Raw genomic sequence first — 22,643 nt, 5'->3', positions numbered from 1 at the left:
GCTAGTAATTTTTGGGGCCCTTTATAGCTTGCTGTTCGGTGTGAGCCAATGCTCCGTGTTGAAGGCCGTACCTTGACCTATAATGGTTTACTTTTATAAATTGTAACTTGGATGGAGAAAAAATGTGGAGAAACTAACAAATTGAATAAATTCTGTAAGATCAATATATAATTGAGATAGCTGTATAGTTTCATGAAAATCCAAGTTGATTTTATTTTACAGGCACGTGACTATCTGAATTTAGTCCAAACTGAAAATTCTAGCTTTTTTACCTATTAATTAAATCCTTAAATTTGACAGCAATACACCAAAATACCAAACAACCTGGCATTCTGTAAGATCAATATAAAATTGAGATAGCTGTATAGTTTTATGAAAATCCAAGTTGATTTAGAAAAGTTATGAAAAAATTTAAAGGTGACTATCAGAATTAAGTCCGAACTGAAAGTTCTAGCTTTTTTTTACCTATCAATTAAATACTTACATTTGACAGCAATAAACCAAACAACCAAACAACCTGGCATTTTGTAAGATCAATATATAATTGAGATAGCTGTAAAGTTTTATGAAAATACAAGTTGATTTGAAAAAGTTAAAGAAATAATTAAAGGTGAATATCTGAATTTAATCAGAACAAAAACATTTAGCTTTTTTTAACCTATCAATTAAATCATTTGATTTGAAAGCAATGAACCAAACTACCAAATAACCTGCAATTTTGTAAAATCAATATATAATCAAGTTAGATGGGCTGATTCAGACCAGTCGAGACCACATTTTAAGGGCAAGACTGAGTTGAGACAGGTCGAGACTGGTCGGTACTGGTCGAGATAGGTCAAGACTGGTCAATATTGAGTCGAGACTGGTCGAGCATTTGTCGAGATCATATTCAGACTATACCAAGATTATCAAGAACTCAATCAGACATATTAAGTAAAGTCGAACCCAAATTCGAGTACAGTGAAGTACTGTCGAGATTATGTCGAGTCTCGTCAAGTAAAATCCTTGATCGACCTTACTGGTCGAGCACAAAATATGGTCTTTTCAGACTCTGAGCAGTTTGTAGTGTCTTAATGATTTACGGGCTTCCGTACAAGTTTGTTTGTGCCATTAGATGAATGGAAAAGTTACGCTTTCAATGCTCAATATGAATGAACTTTAAATTTGGTTTTGCTGCAAAATGGAAAAATAATTTTTCATAAACGGTGTTCAATCATGTATGGGAAAATAAAAAATACTTCCTCAAATAAAAGACTGATTAATGCTGTAGGGAATAAATTGGGTAAAATATTCAGTACTATACATTAGCATTTCAGATTAATCAGTTTAATGTCGATCTGTGCAGGTAAATATCAACTACTTCAATGGCTGAAAATAAATTTAACAGATCTAAATTGACTGCAATCGTAATGTCCGAACAATACTTAATTTACCGCAGTGGATAAGTCTGAAAACTAACTGACAAACTAAACATGACGTAATATATTATTGTTCAGTCTTTAAAGAGCTTTTCAGATGAAAATGACCACTTTAGACCAACATTGGTTATTCAGTATAGGAAAAACACTGTCAGTTACTGTGCCATTTAGGATACTGAATTACATTAATGATACCAACATTCATTTAAGTCATCGATAAGTCTGGAAATATGACTTCGATGCATAAAAATACAAAATATGGCTCTTTTTCTCAAAACAAACAACAGACAACCAAACCCTAAAGGATTTGCAATGACATATTACACTTTTGTGTATGCTTTATTTCTAACAGACAGACTTTATTTATTTCTGGCAAATATATCCTCCTTTTATTTCTGGCAAATATATCCTCCTAGTAAACTTCCGTTTTCGCACCAGACAGAGTGAAACTTGTATTTCCTGAAAGCATAGAAGAATATACAATCTTCTGAACGACTAACTGTTCCATCTGGTTCTGCGCTATCAAATGCAAAGTATGTCATTTTCACCATATCTCCGTTCTTCCGGATCCATCTCCAATCTCCACCAGGCTTATATCTATTGATGTTACGTCCTCCGATGAAATAGTGCACGCCTTTAGAACAAAAAGAAAAAATTACAGAAAATGAATATTTCAATGAGAGTTGTTTCATTGGTAATCATATCACACCTTCTATTTTTATATATCAATGATGTCAATTCACATGTTCTGACCCCTGAGTTATCTGAAATTACAATTGTCATTTGGGATGTAAAAAAATATCATACAAGGGAACTTCTTTTTTTATCAGATTATTCAAGTGACATTATGATCATAACAAGCTTACCTGTATTCAGTTTTACAAGTTCGTGCTTCATCAACATTGCTTCATTTAGGGTTTCAAAGTTTGCTAACGATGCCCCAAGTAGTAAGCACTTTGCCTGAAAATATGAAATAGTATAAATGCACTTATTGATATATACTATATTCTGAAAGCATTTTATATATATAAATTGCACACATTGGCTTTAGGCTATATTCTGGAGCTTACTTTTAAATTCTTCAAAAACTTTAAATAAATAGAAAAAACGATATTTAGAAAAGCAAATTAGTATTATCTACAAGTATTTTTTTTCACTTGTAGGTATGTAAAAATACTCTGTTTGATAGGAAAACACTATATAACATCTGTTTCACAACTGAGTTTGATTACCGAAGATTGGAAGATAATTGTCAGTTTGAACACGAAAAACACATAACCTCTTTGCAAATCTATCTTTTTTCATCTGTCATATTTATTCATCTAGATAATATAGAGTGAGGACTTAGTGAAAATTTATGTGAGATGACCGAAAGTGTCTCCTGTTTATTGAAGCTGGTCTAAATATGGTGTGCCCGTTATACCGAGGCTCGTCTCCTCTAGACAGAGGAGTTCCACCAGCCTTTGTCCACCCTTGCTATTATCTTTTGCCAGACCTTATATTACAAAAGAAAGCAAAACTTACAAAAGCAGCATCACCTGATACAGTATCTTTGTGTATTAGATAACATCCTTCACCAACTCGTCGGTATGGATGACTGCATTCATCTGTTAATACAAGTTATATGCCAATAAGGTAAATGGAATATTGTCATAGCTCGTCAACTTCGTGATTCATTGGCCTTTTCACTTTCGTAATTCGAGAGTAACTGGTGAGTATTATCTACACGAAACAATGATCTGGTAAACAAATTGAAGCCTGGTATTTATGGTGATTTTATGGTAGAGAGGGGCAAAAGATGCAATTGGGACATTTAAACCTCACAAGTCGAAAAAAAACTACCACACCATGGCTAAAAAAGAAATACAAAAAATAAACAGTCGCAAATTACAACATAGAAAACAAGATACTGAGCATCACGAACTCCACCGAAAACTGGAAGTGATCGCAGATGCTCCGGAAGGATAAGCCGATCCTGCTCTACATGTGGCACCCATCGAGTAAGAGAGCTTACCCAAAGCCTTGGCCTGCACGATCATTCAATTTTTTTTTCCAATTTCAAATTTTTTGTTATTAACTATATTGTCTAAAATAATGATTTTTACCACAAAGAGCTTTTTGGGGTTTGCAAATATGCTAAAAATTGAATCTTACTGCGAACGCATATTGTTTAACCTCATATTTAAATCTTTCAGCCCACAAAATGAAACAACCTAGGACGTTACAGATTAGGACCGAAAATGTCGATACTACTAATATTTTTATTATTTTAAATCTAAGAATGAATTGAAAGCCATGTACTAAAATTATAATTATATCTACAGAAAAAACACTTTATTTTAATGAGTTTCACTTAAAAACTGGATACATACCATCATGGCAATGAACCAATATAAGTCCATAAATCACCAACACATAATACGTTTTCACTTTCATACTGAAAGTGGGTTATTTCCAAAATGAAGATAGACAATGACAGACAGAGGTTTATATATACAATATTGAATTTCGCTGTAACAGATTTACAGTACTTGAACTCGATCCAAAACGAATCTTTGCATGATCGTCCATATAAGGCAACATCTGTTAAACAAACACATATGTTTCATTACAAATATCTGATACAAAATCAGAGTCAATATGCTTAATTGTCGAAAGATAAAGAGTAGCCCACTCAATTAAAAGCGTTCAGGCTAATTTAGATTGGTATACATATATACATATGTTATTAAGCAAAGATATAGCTTACGAATTTCTTGAATAAAGGTCAATCATTTAAGTCTTGTTTTGTGTTTTTACACAGCTGTTGCTTTCTAAGTTCACAATTTTCATTCAGATTGAAAAGCAAAGGTCAAGAATCCATTCTTTTAAATCAGGGAACCCTCTGTTTATTTAAATGTATTGCAAACAAGATAAAGGCAATATTATAATTGCAGGCATATTAATGAAAATTAATCATTGATCGAAGTCAAAGTGTTAGCCTGAAGTTAGCGAAACATATAGTATCTTCAAATTCAGGACCACATAATTCATTCATTTAATTGGACCTATTTTAAAGAAACAAAAAGCACATTTTTAATTGACTAATTGAATTTTTTTGTAACCACAAATAGAAGGAAATAATGCACATTAGTTAATAATACAACACTACCCACAAAATTTTTTCACCAGATATTAGTAAACGAATTCTGACATGACAACAACAACAACAACAGAAAACAACAATAACAGCAACAACTCAATGGTAATAATACTAATACTTATAATAATAATAATAATAATAATAAAAATAATAATAATAATAATAATAGTAATAATAATAAAAATAATGTTATTATTGATAATAATACGAAAGAGCTATACATCTTGTTCAAATTGCTTTTATTTTGGTTTTTATTTTGTTAGTCCGTTCTGTAGTCTGTTTGATTTTGGTTTGTCTCTATCATTTACTCTGAACTTAAAACTTCTGATTTATCACTTTATAAAATGTAGTATCCTCAATGCATTTCATGACCAACTATCAGAACTTGTGGATAGATGTATGACTGTTGAACATCCAGGTTGTGCATTTAAATATGGCATGAATATGCTTTTGCATTTTGGTCAATGCTTTTACTAGACGGGAGTTTCGCCTAAAAAAATAATCAAAGACGCTCGAATAAAAAAGGTATAAAGGCAAAATATCGAAAGGGTTTGCCAAATTCAGCTAAGGTTACCTAGGGGGTAAACATCCTTAGCATTTCCAACAATTCAAAAAGTTTTAACAGTTAATTCATATCTATGACAATATCAATCATAATTCATATCAACACAGACGTGCTGATATATTCAATGGAAGTGTTATATGTTGGTATGATTACTTTTTCATCATATAATTTCAATGAGATATTTTGTGAAAGTTTTATATGCCGGTAAAAAATAAGGCAAAAGGTCATCAGCCGCTGCAATATCATCAAACGATGCTCTATCCAAGAAATAGCTGTGCGTGTCAATGTTTGAATAAATATTATCTCCAGGGTATTAATCATGTTAATGTTCTTAAATAAACGCCAGGGAAAATGTCTAAATCTATCGCATGACAGCTATTTTGTTTAAGGAGGGAAACGCCTTTATAAAAGTAACACTTATTCTTAGAAATAATAAAACATTCTTAGCAAACGTTCAAACGTTCTTAGCTAAAGTTCAAACGTTTTAATTTATTAGTTCGGGTATTATATTAATAGGATATTTCGCTGATTTTGATGTTAAAAGTTGATGTTTAACATCCTATGTTGTAGTGATATAATCATAATATTATATTCTCTCATGGTTTTGGTCTGTTATCTATTTCTTGCCTGAAGATATATTTCTCGTATCACACTGTACGGAGTGTGATACGAAAAAGTGATACGAAAACTGATTTAATTTGATTGGCTTATCCAGCATCATGAGACGATTTTACGACATTTACATTGGCTATTCGTTAGGTCATTAATGCCTTTCAAAGGTTAAGACGATGTACATTTCGTCCATGCAACGGCCAAATGTGATTTCTTCAATAATATACAAAACATTCACACTTTTCACCTGCAAATCTTCTTTTTGTCAAATTTTATTACATTCTGAAGAGTACAAAAAGTTTTAAAATGTCTGATATTAAAGTTTGACACCGGAAATGGACATATGACGTCACTCATGGTATATGCAAAAGACGAGATGAGTGATTCACGGAATTTTTAATTTAAAATAAAAATAGTGTTGACCACAAGAGAAAAATATCACTAAGGTATACTCCGTCTCTCCTTGTGTTTCAGTACTTAAACGTTCGGTTTTAAAACTACCCCATCCAAGATATCAGGTTTATCCTTTTGCGCGCGTTTTGTCTCTAAATGACTGATCAGTGACAATCTTAAAAAAAAACCATCACACTGTTTTTTTAAGCTTATTAGACAGCGAAGCTTAAAATTCACTTTAGAAGTTTATCCAAGTATTTTAATATATTTACATGAAGTACACGTGGTAAATTCGTTTGAAAATTGTATAGTACGTGTTAAGTTGTATTTCCTTTCTGAGACTACCCGTTGTGCAAACAATTTAATCTTTATTTCAATTGACCTTTTCTGGAATAAGACATATATATTCATACACAATCAAAGAATGATATGCTTTCAGGCAAAATTCTTACAGCGAGGCTCATACCTGGCGAACTTTGATACCGCGATGGAAGTATGAACTACAAACTATGCGTATAGATAGTTATTTGCCAAATAAATGGTTTATATTGGAATTAACTACTGCTAGTAGTAGACTTTTAAACAATGATAATTATAATTTAATCAAATTATGTATAAATACAATTTCACTATGAACTGCCATGATTTGAGATGAAAGATCGTAACGTTGAAAAATTAGAGAACTCTTATTTGTCTGATATTGTATAAAATATGTCCTTTACATATTCGCTATGTATGATTATTCATGAAAAAGAGAGGCGATAGATAACAAAAGACATTCAAACTCATTCGTGGATATGAAAATCACAACGCAATGACAAAAAAAGGACAAACAACGGTACAGAAACACAACATAGTAAACTAAAGACTGAGCAATACGAACTCCACCAAAAACTGAGGTTGAGCTATGGTGTTTCAGCAGATCATGAACAGTATATCAATACAGCACAACACACTAACCACAGAAACCAAAACTATTGACATTATCAACATATGTTCTGTAGGGGATGACTTGGTACAGACAGGAAATGACAATGAGTTAGATCAATTTAATTTGCACAGATCAATTTTATTTGCGCACAAACATCCCCGCTTGCCTTTCTTCTCTATTTGTCGTAGATGAAAACAAATCTCGTCCGTCGGAACAGTTTTTATAGGTTTACCTTCACCAGAAACGCTTATGCCAAAACATTGTGAAAGCCTTTGATGTATAAACATGTAGAAACGTTATGTGCTATTAGAACAAGAGGGGACGTAAAGGCGAACTTAACGCACGTAACAAGGCACATGAGATCACCTCCAGTTGAAATGGGGTTCATGTTGCCCAGTCTTTGGTTTTATATGTTGTTTCGTGTACTGTTGTTTGTTTGTTTGTCTTTTTGTTTTCTAACCAGGCGTTGTCAGTTTATTTTCGACTTATGAGTTTGAATTTTCCTTTGGTATCCTTTGCCTCTCTTTTAACAAAACATACATAGTATCACATCTACCAATAGGACGACACTTTCTTGGAACAGCGTATAAAAGAGAGCACATAGTTTTGAAATCCTTGTCAAAATGTGCTTTTGCATGGAGCTTGCTTCCTATTGTAGACAAAGCTTTAAATTTAATACAGTACCATCCGCCTTAGTAAAACAGAAACATCACCTGTGACACGCATTTATGATGATCCAACATACAATTCAATGTATTCATTAGTTAAAGATATCACTTTGCCCTTTTAAAAAATTATTTTCGTTTTTGTTGGAAAGGATTGAAATAACAAATAACACTAAGATATCACGAGATACACAAACCATCGGTACCTGTTAATTTGCTAACCTTTTCTGAATGTGATTTAATGAACAAAGTTATCCAGGACTAATGATAAACGAGACAGTACAAATTTCATAGTAATATAATCAACACCAAATTAGTTGAACGGAAATAAAAATAGTTTGCAAATTTAACATGCAATTTTAAGTTAAATTTGAGTAAACAGGAATGAACAGCGCACATATGGCAGGTAGTAATGAAATTTCAAAGGTACGTAGAAGATCGATTTTAGTTAACAAAATGTGTTTCCATTATTAAAATGAAATTGAATATCTGATGTTTTGTATAAAAAACAAATAATAGTATCAAGTTTTATTTGGAAATATCTGCGGTATTCATAATGATAATATTCACTATCTGTGTGTTTGTACTTCTTTTGGTTCGATGTCATGCGGGTATTGTAAAAATATTTATGCGTTTATTTCTGAAAAGAAAAACCATCCACACACACATACACATACATATACACATACGCACACATATATATATTACTCTAAATGTCAGCACAACAATGTTAAATCTGCAAATTTGCGGAAGCAAATTTTTATTCTTCCCTCGCCGGGATTCGAACTCATATATATACACATAAATATATTATAATCACATACATATTACTAAACAATTGCCTTTTCTGAATTCGTATTGACTATATAGACTTAAAATCCTTTTTTTCAAAATTCTAAATAATATAACAATTGATCATTAAAAAAAAAGTATTCCTGATTTTATATTCATTATCAAATTTGAAAAAATCAGTAGACAAAATATCTTTGCTTTAACAAATGTACTTTTATGAAGTCGTCCATTTGTATTTTTTTAGACACAGGAGAAACGACCATATGTATATCTTGTAGTATTATATCCGTACACTGTTCACACGCATGACTTGACTTCTCACTCTATTTATTGCAAGGAGCTTATTTTATCTCTTATGTCCCTTTTTATTCACCAGGGTGTATGTATCATGCATTAAACAGCTATATATATTTACAGATGAATGCAGCTACCCATACCGTCGTGTTGGTAAAGGATGTTATCTTATACAAAAAGATAATATATCAGGCGATGATGCTTTTGTAAGTAATTAAGTCATGTGCATAAAGACCTGTAAGGCGAAGTATAACAGCTTTGGTGGTGTAAAATGGTTAAAAACTTTATAGAAATCTACCTTTATATCGCAATTTTCAGTGATCACGAACACACTCTTCATTTTTAGAAATCATATAAGTTTGGGATAATATGCATGCAGTCTCTGTTATATTTTGAGATATCTATATGACAAATGTGTTAAATGTTTTAAACTTTGATATCATTACAGAATTTTATTTTTTTAAATGTTTATTGACCTTTATTGTTCTTATCGACTGCAAAGAGTTTGTGCTATAAGACATATACAGTCATGGAATATTATATTTTAAGGCTAAATGCTTACGACGAGGCGTCTATCTGGCGAACTTTGAAACCCTGAATGAAGCATTATTAATGGAATATGAACTAGTAAAAATGAACACAGGTAATGTATATAATGTAAAGATAGTTACTGTAATAAACTGTAAAAGGTAAACATAAAAGCAAAACGCATACTGATTGTACGCTATGAATAAAATAACAGTGTACCTCTCTCTCTCTCTCTCTCTCTCTCTCTCTCTCTCTCTCTCTCTCTCTCAATCATCCCAATCATTTATTAACATTCTAGATAAGTTTTGTAATAGAAAACCCCTAATGATGTAGTAATTTTAGAGCTTAAATAGATATAAGAAGATGTGGTATGAGTGCCAATGAGACAACTCTCCATCCAAGTCAAAATTTATAAAAGTAAATCATTATAGGTCGCAGTACGGTCTTCAACACGGAGCCTTGGCCCATACCGAACAGTAAGCTATAAAGGGCCCCAAAAAATTACTAGTGTAAAACCATTCAAACGGGAAAACCAACGGTCTCTGTAAAGTATATTTATATTTTTATTGAAATGCATAACTTACTCGTCATACCATGGAGGGAAAAGTAATGTATGACAGTCTTACTTATATTATCAACACTTTTTTGTTTAGACATATGCGCACAGAGTTAAAACAGCTTTTTTTCAGATATTCACAGTTTTGTTTATCTTAAAGGTGTACACTATTATATCGGCGGACGTAACATTAATAGATATAAGCCCGGTGGTGATTGGAGATGGATCAAGAAGGATGGGGACATGGTCAAGATGACATATTTTGCATTTGATACAGGGGAACCTAATGGATCACTCAGTGCATCGGAAGATTGCATGTTTTTCTATGCTATTAGAGGATACAGGTTCCACAATGTTCGTTGTGCAAACGCTGGTTCATATGGAGGTTATATTTGCGAAAAATAAATTTATTTATAAAATATTGAGATTGTTTTATATTTTGCTCTCCATTAGCTATCCATTTTGATATCTGTCAAATTTCTAGTCCTCAACATGTCTGGGACTGAAACTAATTTCGTTAAATAACCCAAATGACGTCTGATGAAAAATTTCATCATGACCATGAAGTCAAATAGTTAGGCTCTAGATGTCAAGTTTGGCATCAGACTTTTCGAAAAGGTACATAGTTTTTGTTAAAACAGAAGGAAAGTTCTATTTGGTGTAGTCACAATTATTTTCCTCGGTTAAGGTATCACCTAATACGACTTATAACAAATAGGTTTAACTTGTAATGAGAAACACAGCTGGTGCCTCTAGTGGAGCAGGGCCTGCGTACTTTTCTGAACCACCTGAAATCACCCAAGTTTGTGTAGTTGGTCAGCCTTGAGTTTTGGTAAAGTGCTTTTTAGACTTTTGTTTGTCTATTTATGAAAATAAGAAGATGTGGTATAATTACCAATGAGACAAATATCCACCAGAGACCAAATGACGTAGAAGGTAATAGTTATAGGTCACCGTACGGTCTTCAACAATGACCAAAACCCATACCACAAAGTCAGCTATTTGTCGTTTTTCTTTTTGTTCATGGTTTTGTCTGTCTTACTTCGACTTGTGATTTTTATTTTCCCATTGGTATCATCTGTCTCGATCTTTTTCATGTATACAATATAAACTGTATACACATTAATTGTAAAGATGAAAAACTTCTTCCAACTAATCATATAATAACATGAAAAACTATATCAAAATATAAAAGATGTACTTCTACAGCTCAGTCGGTAAGAGCGCTCACTTGCTATGTAACACAGAGGTCCCAGGTTCGAGTGCCGGAGGAGACAACGTAATGTTGTACTGAAAATCATGCTCTCCGGTTACACACACATAAATCAAAGGTTTTATTCCAATTTCAGAATATTGTTTTTCATTAAGTGCTTTTTATCGGTTAAAAGCCCATTCGATGGGTTAACAACCGCAGCAATAATACCATTTATTAAACTCCATGTCAAAATGCCAGATTTTGATTGGTTAATACGAGGGAGACAATTTTCTCTATCCCATGGCAAAAACTCTATTACCCTTCACGGAGACGCTTGCTCAAGTGTGCGCTTTAATAAATACGGATGATTGTTATGTACAAGACGGCATAGTTTATTACTTTGAAATTGAAATTTAATAGACAGTAATAACAGAACATTCAGTATAATAAATTAAATAACACATATCTGAGAGGGTGATAGAGCAGATTGTTACCCCTCGAAAAGACATTGTCAACCTTGAAAAGCGCTTCGGACGCATGAAATTATTAAACCTGTTGTTTTCAATTTTTTACATCACTGGGTCGATACCTCTGTTGGTGGACTATCAGTCCCCGAGGGTATCATCAGCTCAGTAGTCAGTACTTCGGTACTGCTATGATTTATAACAAATCTTTCTAAAATTGTCCGTTGTTATATTTTGAAATTATAAAGAAACTAAGGTTTCAACTCCCTCAGGCCACGTTGACCTTAGATGAATTTGGCTTTTTTTTTAGGTATTTTTGTCATATAGCTCTTCGACTGTTTCGGTACTTATACATCCCTCGGATTTCAAATGTTTGGCTTTGAGGTGTTCCTGATGAAGGTAAATCCAGAAAAGCGCTTCGGACGCATGAAATTATAAAACATGTTGTTTTCAATTTTTTACATCACTGGGTCGATACCTCTGTTGGTGGACTATCAGTCCCCGAGGGTATCATCAGCTCAGTAGTCAGTACTTCGGTACTGCTATGATTTATAACAAATCTTTCTAAAATTGTCCGTTGTTATATTTTGAAATTATAAAGAAACTAAGGTTTCAACTCCCTCAGGCCACGTTGACCTTAGATGAATTTGGCTTTTTTTTTAGGTATTTTTGTCATATAGCTCTTCAACTGTTTCGGTACTTATACATCCCTCGGATTTCAAATGTTTGGCTTTGAGCGTTCCCGATGATAGTAAATCCAGAAAAGCGCTTCGGACGCATGAGATTATTAAACATGTTGTTTTCAATTTTTTGGCTTCTCCTCAGTTGACAATGTTTTCTCGGGGTAACCATCTGCTCTATCACCCTCTCAGCTATGTGTTATTTATATAATGACCCTCTCCGGAATAAAGAGCTTTTTGCTTTTTTTCCAAATTCAATATTAAAAATATCTGAATAAGGTTTTATCTCCAAAGCATTAATTTTCGTTCAAATCAACTCAATAAGATTTTTTTTCAAAGGCTATCGCATGACACTCATACCTTTTATCCATGAGTGAAACAAATAACAAACAAAAGAAAAAAGAGTTCAAAATTTCAGATACAGTAAAATATGGTACTGTATTTCAATAACTTAAAATATTTCATTTTAATAAATCAATAACTTTGTGATTTGAGACTTCAAAATGATGGAATAAAAAAGAATCTTTTTTTTTAAAATTTGCCACTGATTTTAAAAGAAGTTGAAATAAATGAATTCTTTGGCACACACTTCTGAAAAAAAAATACATCATAAAACCATTTTTAACAATTTAAAACACATGCATTTTAATCCTCATATGCCCCAGTACCGTTTACAATAGATTCAAAAGAGAATGTCGTCGTTTAGCTTCTGGGCAAATGCATATTGTCAACAGAATATTCGCTATGCCTGGAGCAGATCCGGATTTAGGAAATCGTTATTGCACCCGGATATGTAGTTCAGCGAGATAAATAAGAAGGCGATGGGAAAACCATGACACGGGGATAAATATGTGTGCCGTTTGGTAAGCTAACACGGAGAAGACTTTTCGTCCAAGGTATGAAACTTTGTATTTTGAATTAATTTTTTCCTGTCATTTGAAATAGAAATGTAAAATCAAGATTCGCTTTTATATATTATATTTCAATGGTTTGATTCTCAAAACTGTTCTAGCATTTTATTCAATGTTTTAATTGCTGTAATCTTTCATAGTTGTTTCATTTCACTTAAAATGATTAATATTAAATGTGATAGAATTTGTTAAAATAATAAAAGTTACAATTGTAAAGATAAAGCATTATATATTAGATTGTTCTACAGGCAATGCGATATAAGAAACATTAAATTGTATGGACTTTTGAATTTTGTTGTTCAAAGGCAAAGTATCTAGTTATTTGTTTTCTTTACATTGACACACATACAGAGGTTTAAACTCAATGACTAAATGTAACAAGATAGACAAAAAACTATCCACACAAAAAGGTTTTGATTTTGTGAATTATACACACACTAAAAAAAGAGTATTTGAAAGTGTGATCGTTGGTGGAAAATTTACTGAGGATAACTCGTTGTATGATATATAGATCAGGTCAATTTGAATTTAATGATATATTTAGAAAATATCATATTGTTTCGATTAATAACACAAACAGTACCAATTTTGTCATTTCGAAAATAAACGTCGCCTCAGTGATGGTAAAAAAATAAATGTATCTTCGTTGAGGCGAAAATATTTGAAAATCCAAAATCAACTTAAAACGTTGAAGAGCTTATCAATAATTGTTGTTAATTGGAGATATTTAAAAAAAAAATGTTCAAGTAAAGTATTTTTTACTTGACAGTGAAAATAGTATTTTTCACTCCTTACTGATATTTTGACTATTTTTCAGATGAAGATATTGCTATTTATAGTTTTATTATGTTTCATTGTTCGGAATACACATCAACAAGGTAAAGTTTTATAATTAAGAGAAGGTGCACATTTCCAAAGTGAGATGAATCTCATATGTTATTAGAATAGAAAATGGAAACCGGGAATGTGTCAAAGAGATAACAACTCGACCAAAGAGCAGAAAACATCACAAGACCGCCAAAGGGCCTTCAACTCAGCGAGAAAATCTTGCACCCGACGGCGGTCTTTAGTTTGACCCTAAACACTAGTGTATATTAGTTCAACGAAATGGACGCCATACTAAACTCCGAATTATACCAATGAAAAAAAACAAAAAAACAATTAAAACAACCAGTCTTGAGGTGCCTGATTTTGAATAGGCACATTAATGCAGTGGGGCTAAACATGTTTTGTAAGATCTCAACAACCCCTACCCCTTATAGCTCTGTCGGATGTGGAATAAACCAACACACAGCAATACCAACATTAAAAACATCAGTTATAATAAGTCCGATCTAGAGTACACAATTATACTTACCATTATTTACACTACAGGAGAGGAAAAGGAAATGCCTCATTCCAAATTACACGAGATTAACCTTCGTGTATGTTTTGAAGCTAGCCTAAAGGTTCAGGTAGTCTGTCTTTATTTTAACATTTTATTGAAATGTTTTATATAAAACATGTTTAAGTTGCTAACATCTAAGTCATTTTGTCTGTGGTGGATAGTTGTCTCGTTGGTAATAATTATACCACATCTCCATATTTTTTTATGATATTCTTTTTTTCATAATTATGATAAATAAGAACTATGTTGCTACTTTAATTCATCTATCCTTTCCCTACGACAATATTAACTATATGTATAAGACACAAGTGTGGACATTTACATTCATCTGCACGTTGCAATTAGAAATAAATCATGCATGGGCAAAGTGTAAAAATATTCATCAAAACTGCAGGTTTAACGGAAAAAGATCATATATTTGTGTAATACATTTAAGATTTGTGTTTAACTATGTTATTGAGCGCTACTGAAGACAACGACATTTCACCTGTAAAAAACTATTTTAGGGTGCCGCCTTCCAACTTACACATATATAATAAACTAATAATGTTTTTAACCAAACGCATCACCCAAACTTGTGAGGACACAATTACGAAAATTGCACAAAAAAGGTCTTCTGGCAAGAAGGAACTGCTTATTTATCACACGCAAAAGTTTTCAAAACATTTCGGGAACTTTTATGAAAATACAATTGAAGAGAGGCGAAAGCTACCAAAGAGATATTCAAACTCATAAGTAGAAAACAAACGGACAACGCCATGGCAAAAAAAAAGACCAAAAAAAAAACAAACAACAGTATACAAAACACATCATAGAAAAATAAAGACTGAACAATAATAACCTCTACAAAAGGGGGTGATTGATATCAGGAGCCTCAGAAGGGTAAGCATATCTTGCTACTCATGTTGCATTGAAGTGAAACTAAACAGTTTTAAATCGTTGCTTTTTAGTTTGAAAAAATATTAGAATAATGAATAAATTGAAAAAGAGTATACTGAAAATAATGATCAATAAATCAATGAACTAAAGCATAGAGAAAAAATATTAAATATAGAAAGTAACTTCCCTCTATCATCTTGACCAGCAACCTCATTAAATGTGTACCACTCTAGATAATAATCTTTGGTTATCGTTTTGCCTTCTTAAAACCTTTAGAATTGTGTTTTGCAGGTAATGTTTGTAATGTGACTAGGGACATTATTTTTTTAATTGACGGATCTAACAGTATCACCGATGCGGACTTCCGACAACAGAAACATTTTGTGGCTAATATGATAGATAATTTTAAAATTGGGAAAGATTTTGTACGTGTTGGAATTGTGGTATTTAGCAGTACCATAGGTGATATTGTTCACCTTCAACCATCAAAATCAAAAGATGTATTGAAAAGTTTAGCAAACAATTTACGACATCCAAAAAAAGGGACTAATACAGCATTGGGAATTAAACGCGTTCGACAAATGATGCGAGAAGAAGGACGGTCTTTCGCGTCAAAAACGATGATCGTTGTTACCGATGGTCTATCAGCCTCACCATTTCGCACATATTTGATGACTTCTTTGGCCAAGGCGGAAGGAATTATTGTTATTGCAATTGGTGTAGGAAACCCAACATTGAAGGATGAGTTGAAAATTATTGCAAGTAACGGAGAGAAAATGTTCCAGGTGACCAGATTTCAAGATTTGGAATTGATTAAAAATGTTGTGGGAAATTCTATTTGTCAACGTAAGTATGTTTAGAATTGGTCATCAGCAATACTTTTTTGTAAAAATAGCCAGTCATATACTATATTTCATAATACACGTAAAAAATGTGCACCTGTCCTAAGTCAGGAATCTGATGTTCAGTAGTTGTCGTTTGTTGATGTGGTTCATAAGTGTTTCTCGTTTCTCGTTTTTTATATAGATTAGACCGTTGGTTTTCCCGTTTGAATGGTTTTACACTAGTAATTTTTTGGGGCCCTTTATAGCTTACTGTTCGGTGTGAGCCAAGGCTCCAGTGAAGACTGTATCCAAATACACACAGCGTATTCATGATAAATGCCAAAGATAACGACAGAAATCAAAAGGATGATCAATGTAAAAGCAATACAACTTGATGCAATTGACCAAAACAAACGAAACTTGTAACTTTAATGGAGAGATAGCAAGGATAGGGAGACAAAGGTGTCTAACTGAGTCACCAAAATCTCTTACAATAGTAAACCTTTTTTTTGATCTGACTCGGTTATTTTGATCTGAACACGTCTTAAAAGACTAAACAATACGTTTTTACGTCCTTTTAAGTCTTTCATGCTTACCCACAGCGTTGAATTCATAACTGTTCAGATGATTTGCTTGTAGTAAGTTAAGATCTGTTTTCAGACTTTTCAGTAGATGTTATTTACCTGTACAAATCAACAGCAACCGTGATTGTCTCAAAAGTTACTTAACAGTACTGAATTGACTATAATCAATTTGTTTGAACAGAACTGAATTTATTGCAGTGGAGAAGTCTTACAATTGACGTTATAATATAGTGTTCAGACTTTTCAGATAATGTTAAGGATAAAATGAACGTTTCAGACTAAAACCTGTTCACTAGTGTAACAGTAACATCACACTAGGATGTTCATTTCTTATATCTTAACTTTTTGATATTGTTGAATATTTTCTAGGCTATGCGCAAAAAGGTTTTTGACAATATTTTTCTTTATGCTAGGTTTTCGCTGTCGTGCGATCCGTTACGAAGAAAGAGAAACATTTATCATTCAGAAACGTCTCGTGATTGTGCTAATTAATCCTCATCCTGTCTGAATATGCACTGTTTGCAGTACAAAATGTGTTTTAAATGTCACCTTTTGAACTTAGTTTTTTGGTTGATTAATGACGACAGGAAAAGTGTGAATATTAAAAGAAAACGGATTATTAGGAACGTTGTAAGTCACGTGTAGTCATTACTATAAACTATATTTGTAATTAGCATGTGAAAGATAAGAATGTCAATTGAGGTAGACTTGTACACCTATTTTTGAATATTGCACAAATAAGACTGCACTCAGACACTCCTGGATTATCATTACATGACATCCTTGACTGTCACAACTTCGTTCTAAAGGGCTTTGATAAACAATTGTACGATGACACAACAGAAAACAAATATCATATATCGACATAAACTTACAACACCACTTATTAAGGATGTTCGCTCCTCTGGTTTTTGAATTTTTGCCAGATTTTTGAAATCCTCTGGTTTTATCCATGTTTTGCCATTAAATAATTTTGTCTACTGACCTCTACTTTTCTTTTCATAATTTTATTTCATATAGTTTTAAAAGCCATATTTGAAAATCTAATAAAATCCTTGTTATTTTTCATACTTTTTAAAAGAGAAAAGCTGACAATGTTAAAAGTATGAAAAATCTAGAGAGAATCATTTCCCGCCAAATTTTCAATGGCTTATATCTCAAAAACAAGCACATAGACCCTTAATTGTTTTCTGCCTCTTTAGTTCCTTTATTTATATACTAACAATTTATAACCTTCTTTTAAAAAGCTTGTTATTTTAAAACAGAGTAGCAAACATCCTTAATGCAAACATATGAACCAACAAACATCAAACCACCAAAACCTATAATGTACAAAGACAAATAAGGAAGATTACAAACGTCACCAGTGTAAAACGTCACCAGTGTCTGAGCAGAAAGTTGATGAACCAGGGTTATGTCAAAGAACGTCTCGTCCTTTTTCTAAAAAAGTTTATCGGAAGATACCAAGACCTTGCTGATAAATATTCCGTATCAACTTCACTGACGTTGTTTATCATCTTAATTACTTGTTATAGTGTTCTTTTATTTGTCTTTGTAAATTATTACCTTTACTGTTTAGTCCATTTTTTGGTAATATTCCTTTGGCGTGGCTCGGTGACAGTTGTTGTCCATTCGTTTGATGTGTTTTGTCATTTGATTTTGCCATGTGATTATAGACCTTCCGATTGAATTTTCCTCGGAGTTCAGTATTTTTGTGATTTTACTTTTTTCGGTACATATACATCCCGTCATTGTGTTATTGTGCTATGGTCAATTTTTGTATTCTTGTCTTTCATTTTTGCTTATGTGCTTTGTCTATATGCCATTTTGTTTTTCTTTGTTGACATATTTGTTTGTTTTTATAATGATTAAGATTATAACACGATGTTGACTGCTGTACCCCTATTTTTGACATTTTTACCTATCATGTCTGTTGGTTTTGTTCACACATTTTTGTCAAAATAAAGGAATTAATGCGACTTTCATACAAGTGAGAGGTTTAGCTAGCTATAAAACCAGGTTTAATCCAACATTTTCTACATAAGGAAATGCCTGTACCAAATTAGGAATATGACAGTTGTTTTCCATTCGTTTGATGTGTTTGAGCTTTTGATTTTGCCATTTGATAAGGGACTTTCCGTTTTGAATTTTCCTGGGAGTTCGGTATTTTTGTTATTTTACATTTTACCGTAAATTTCACAAAACACCTTGGGTGGTTTAAGATGCCCTAAAGAGGAAATATGTTCGACGAAAATTTATAATATAGTCAAACATAGAGGGAACGCTTCAGATAATTTAATCAGTTAAATTATTCAGGCAAATGATATGATAAATGATCTCTGTATAAACTTCAGGACTAGTATTTGGAATGATAAATAATTGAAAACATTATGGGAATATGTATGTAAAAGGCCTAAAATTTAACGGTCAACTCGTCAACAATTATCGTTGCATATAGGTAAAAACGCTGAATGGTTTAAATGAATAAAACTCTAAGAAATACATTTTTAAACTGTGAGAGAAGTAATTTTGAATGATGTTAGTGCCGAAACAATTAGTACGCGTTTGGTCTCATATTGGCACAAAAGGCTTACGAAACAATTTAAAGGTCTCGAATGTAATGGCAATTGATATTGGTGGTTGTATATTATTTTCAGTTTATAAATTATGTTATCATAAAATAATTAATTTAAGCATCCATCCGGCTAGTTTTATCAAGATTTGTTGATTCTTAATTAATTTGTGCATTTAGGTTTTTTACACTTAAATATGGATATTTAATATTGACGTTAAGGTAACAACGATGAATCATTTAACAATAACTTTCTTTTAAGATAAACGCAAAACTGTTATGAAAACATATCATTCAAAAGTAAAATAACAAAAATACTCCAATGAAAATTCAAAACGGAAAGTTCCTTAACAAATGGCAAAATCAAAAGTTCAAACAAATCAAACGAATTGAAAACAACTGTCATATTCCTGGTACAGGCATTTCCTTATGTAGAAAATGATGGATTAAATTTGGTTTTATAGCTACCTAAACCTTTCAAAATGAGACTAGAATATTCAAACTTAAAAGCAGCATACTCATGGCAAATAAACACAACACGGTGGCATCGCCTGCGCAGAAACCAAACAAATGAACAATGCAAACAATGTATTCCACTTAAAACAGCGACAAGCATCAATTTATCACATTGTATGAGACAAAATACTATCGTCATCCATCATTATATACTACAAAACACTAGACTGGTACCCCTTTGTATATCAGGATCCTGGCTAGATAATTGAATAGAACAAAACTTGACTCCAGTTCAACCTAACTTCCTCCGGAAAGAACTTTTCATTTCTCGCAAATATAACCCCTAAGCTAGCCTCCCTTTGCGCACCTAATAGAATGGAACTTATATCTTCTAGCAGCATAGAAGAACATAAATCGTGTGCCGCCTTCAATGTTCCATTTGGTTCTCTATTATCAAATACAAAGTACTTCATCTTGACCATTTCACCATCCTTCTTGAACCATCTCCAATCACCACCGGTGTTGTACATATTGACGTCGCGTGCGCCGACATATAATGCACACGTTTGAAATAGGAATAAAATAGAATTGCAAGTAGATAAAATTTGATAAGCATTTTGAATGGATCGCTTAATGTATGTCTGAACATGGTCGCTTTTAACTCTGAAATCGTTAAGCCTTCGAATCAGTTATTGCTAGGACATTTCATATGTAGTCAATACAAACTAACTTGCTCAGAAGCATTTAGGCACATGTAACCTATTTTAACTAACGCTGTATACATGAAAGAACGGGTTTGAGTTAATTCGTTAATGTAAATAGCATAAGTTACAGGCGCTTTTACGACATTATCTTCATTTAACTATGACTTATAGAAAAAACAAAGAATACGTTGTATCTATCCATGACACATCAAAAACACACAAAAAGCAAAGGAACAGCGCTTTTTTTGCCGTTTTTCATCTCAAAGTCACAGTATTGATCACAATAACAAGCATAGATTAATTTACTGAAAAAACCGTTACTTGTATGTTAGTTTATTTATTACGTTGATAGTTAACACCATATGCAATATATAGATTACCTGTGTTCTTTTTAAGGTTTCGTACTTCATTAACATTGCTTCATTTAGGGTTTCAAAGCTCGCGATGTACGCACCTCGTTGTTAGCATTTTGCATGAAAATATAAAAGATTTTGAACAAAATAACATCTAATCAAATGATAATCATTTAAAAACATGTCAATATAAAATAGTTTAATTATAATACAGGTGATTCCGCACGTGATTTGAGAAAATTGCAAAAAAGAGGTAAATATATATATATATACTTAAGAAAACAAAAGGGCGCCACCTCCGTGATTTGTTATTTTATGTTAATGCTTACATCAATATTTGTTAATAAAGAAAGGCTTTTAACTAGCTGTCAGTAACTGCGAGTACTCTCAAATCGTACTTTCTTGTTTATTTGACCTGTTGATACTAATTGTATTGCTTTTTTGTTATTTAATGTTATTCAGGGTTATATCTGGTCTATATACCATCTTTGATAAGTGTTTGGTATAACTATAAAATTTTCACTTCGTACGATGAACATCAAAATTATTTATTTTGTAAAAATATTTCCTTTCTCTATTGGTACTGTACACGTATACCTAACAACAAAATTATTTTCATTTACCTGTGTTTAAAGTTATTACAAATGGCTGATTTTATTGTTCGAGCATATTGTTTTTCTTTAATTGTTTAACATTTCTTACCGATATAACATGTTACTTTTATTATTCTACCCTTAGTTTATTTATTTTGTATTAACATTGTGTCATAGGTCAAATTTATTTGTTCAGTGTATGTTCAATGGTGCTAATATGTCCTTTGATTGAGTTAAGCTATTTCAGTTGATATTTTATAGTGTGTCTTTCTATGTTGTGATGTTACACTATTGTTTCAGAAAAAGGGTGAAGGTTTGGTACCATTAAAACGTTTAAACCCGCTGCATTTGTTTGCACCTGTCCTAAGTCAGGAATCTGATGTTCAGTAGTTGTCGTTTGTTGATGTGGTTCATAAGTGTTTCTCGTCTCTCGTTTTTTATATAGATTAGGCCGTTGGTTTTCCCGTTTGAATGGTTTTACACTAGTAATTTTTTGGGGCCCTTTATAGCTTACTTTTCGATGTGAGCCAAGGCTCCGTGTTGAAGACCGTACTGTGACCTATAATGGTTTACTTTTATAAATTTTGACTTGGATGGAGAGTTGTCTCATTGGCACTCATACCACATCTTCTTATATCTATATATAAGCATTAATTGGAAATTAATCTATAGATGACGGCCCCAAAGTTTTTAACAAAATGGTTGAGAAAAAAAGTATTAACAAAAATGTTGAACTCCAAGATAAATTCAATAAGGGGGGAGTAGATAAAAACTGACAAAAAAGTAAACGTTAGACTGTATCAACCAGCGGAATGTATGGAAAACAACTGTAACATTCCTGACTTGGTACGGAAATTTTCAGAGGAAAATAACATCTACGTTTTTTGGTCTCTGGTGGATACATTATGTAGTTGTCTCATTGGCAATCATACCGCATCTCCTTATTTTACCATAATAACAAAACAATACACAGAAAACTAAACATTGAGCAACACAAAATCCATCAAAACCCGGATGTGAACTAATGGCACCATCGTGTTACTCATTGAAAGAAAAAATACGTACGGTTACGATACAATCTAGGGTAAAAGACGGATTTGTGGTAAAGACGAATGGAACATACTCATCTGTAACACAGATATTCC

The 22,643-nt window shown here is 32.4% G+C and overlaps 3 protein-coding genes across 3 annotated transcripts; 2 read left to right on the top strand and 1 right to left on the bottom strand.

The window, feature by feature from the left end:
- Positions 1–1,738: 1,738 nt before the first annotated feature.
- Positions 1,739–3,898, bottom strand: LOC127718502 (uncharacterized). The gene is made up of 4 exons (XM_052224555.1): positions 3,791–3,898; positions 2,943–3,025; positions 2,285–2,378; positions 1,739–2,052 (listed from the first exon to the last, which is right to left on the bottom strand). The coding sequence occupies exons 1-4, from the start codon at positions 3,852–3,854 to the stop codon at positions 1,808–1,810; spliced, it is 486 nt and encodes a 161-aa protein (XP_052080515.1). The 5' UTR covers positions 3,855–3,898; the 3' UTR covers positions 1,739–1,807.
- Positions 3,899–8,272: 4,374 nt separating this feature from the next.
- On the top strand, positions 8,273–10,321 carry LOC127718505 (uncharacterized). Its single transcript, XM_052224557.1, has 4 exons — positions 8,273–8,337; positions 8,936–9,018; positions 9,362–9,455; positions 10,057–10,321. The coding sequence occupies exons 1-4, from the start codon at positions 8,283–8,285 to the stop codon at positions 10,299–10,301; spliced, it is 477 nt and encodes a 158-aa protein (XP_052080517.1). The 5' UTR covers positions 8,273–8,282; the 3' UTR covers positions 10,302–10,321.
- Positions 10,322–12,987: 2,666 nt separating this feature from the next.
- LOC127719165 (cartilage matrix protein-like) lies at positions 12,988–16,272 on the top strand. Its single transcript, XM_052225187.1, has 3 exons — positions 12,988–13,131; positions 13,964–14,024; positions 15,704–16,272. Exons 2-3 carry the CDS (start codon positions 13,964–13,966, stop codon positions 16,270–16,272), a joined length of 630 nt encoding a protein of 209 aa, XP_052081147.1. The 5' UTR covers positions 12,988–13,131.
- Positions 16,273–22,643: the final 6,371 nt, after the last annotated feature.

Source organism: Mytilus californianus, unplaced genomic scaffold (assembly GCF_021869535.1).
Source record: "Mytilus californianus isolate M0D057914Y unplaced genomic scaffold, xbMytCali1.0.p SCAF_10, whole genome shotgun sequence".
Lineage (NCBI taxonomy): Eukaryota > Metazoa > Mollusca > Bivalvia > Mytilida > Mytilidae > Mytilus > Mytilus californianus.
The sequence above is the reverse complement of the archived record's forward strand: the minus strand, read 5'-3'. Positions and strand labels throughout refer to the sequence as shown.

Excerpts from the sequence above, each read along its gene's own strand:
- LOC127718502 (XM_052224555.1), bottom strand. The coding sequence starts at position 3,854 with ATGAAAGTGAAAACGTATTATGTGTTGGTGATTTATGGACTTATATTG. Across the intron at positions 3,026-3,790 it reads ATTGGTTCATTGCCATGATG|ATGAATGCAGTCATCCATAC; the intron begins GTATGTATCCAG and ends TTGTATTAACAG. Across the intron at positions 2,053-2,284 it reads ACTTGTAAAACTGAATACAG|GCGTGCACTATTTCATCGGA; the intron begins GTAAGCTTGTTA and ends TTTGTTCTAAAG.
- LOC127718505 (XM_052224557.1), top strand. The coding sequence starts at position 8,283 with ATGATAATATTCACTATCTGTGTGTTTGTACTTCTTTTGGTTCGATGT. Across the intron at positions 8,338-8,935 it reads TTTGGTTCGATGTCATGCGG|ATGAATGCAGCTACCCATAC; the intron begins GTATTGTAAAAA and ends ATATATTTACAG. Across the intron at positions 9,019-9,361 it reads TATCAGGCGATGATGCTTTT|GCTAAATGCTTACGACGAGG; the intron begins GTAAGTAATTAA and ends TTATATTTTAAG.
- LOC127719165 (XM_052225187.1), top strand. The coding sequence starts at position 13,964 with ATGAAGATATTGCTATTTATAGTTTTATTATGTTTCATTGTTCGGAAT. Across the intron at positions 14,025-15,703 it reads TCGGAATACACATCAACAAG|GTAATGTTTGTAATGTGACT; the intron begins GTAAAGTTTTAT and ends TGTGTTTTGCAG.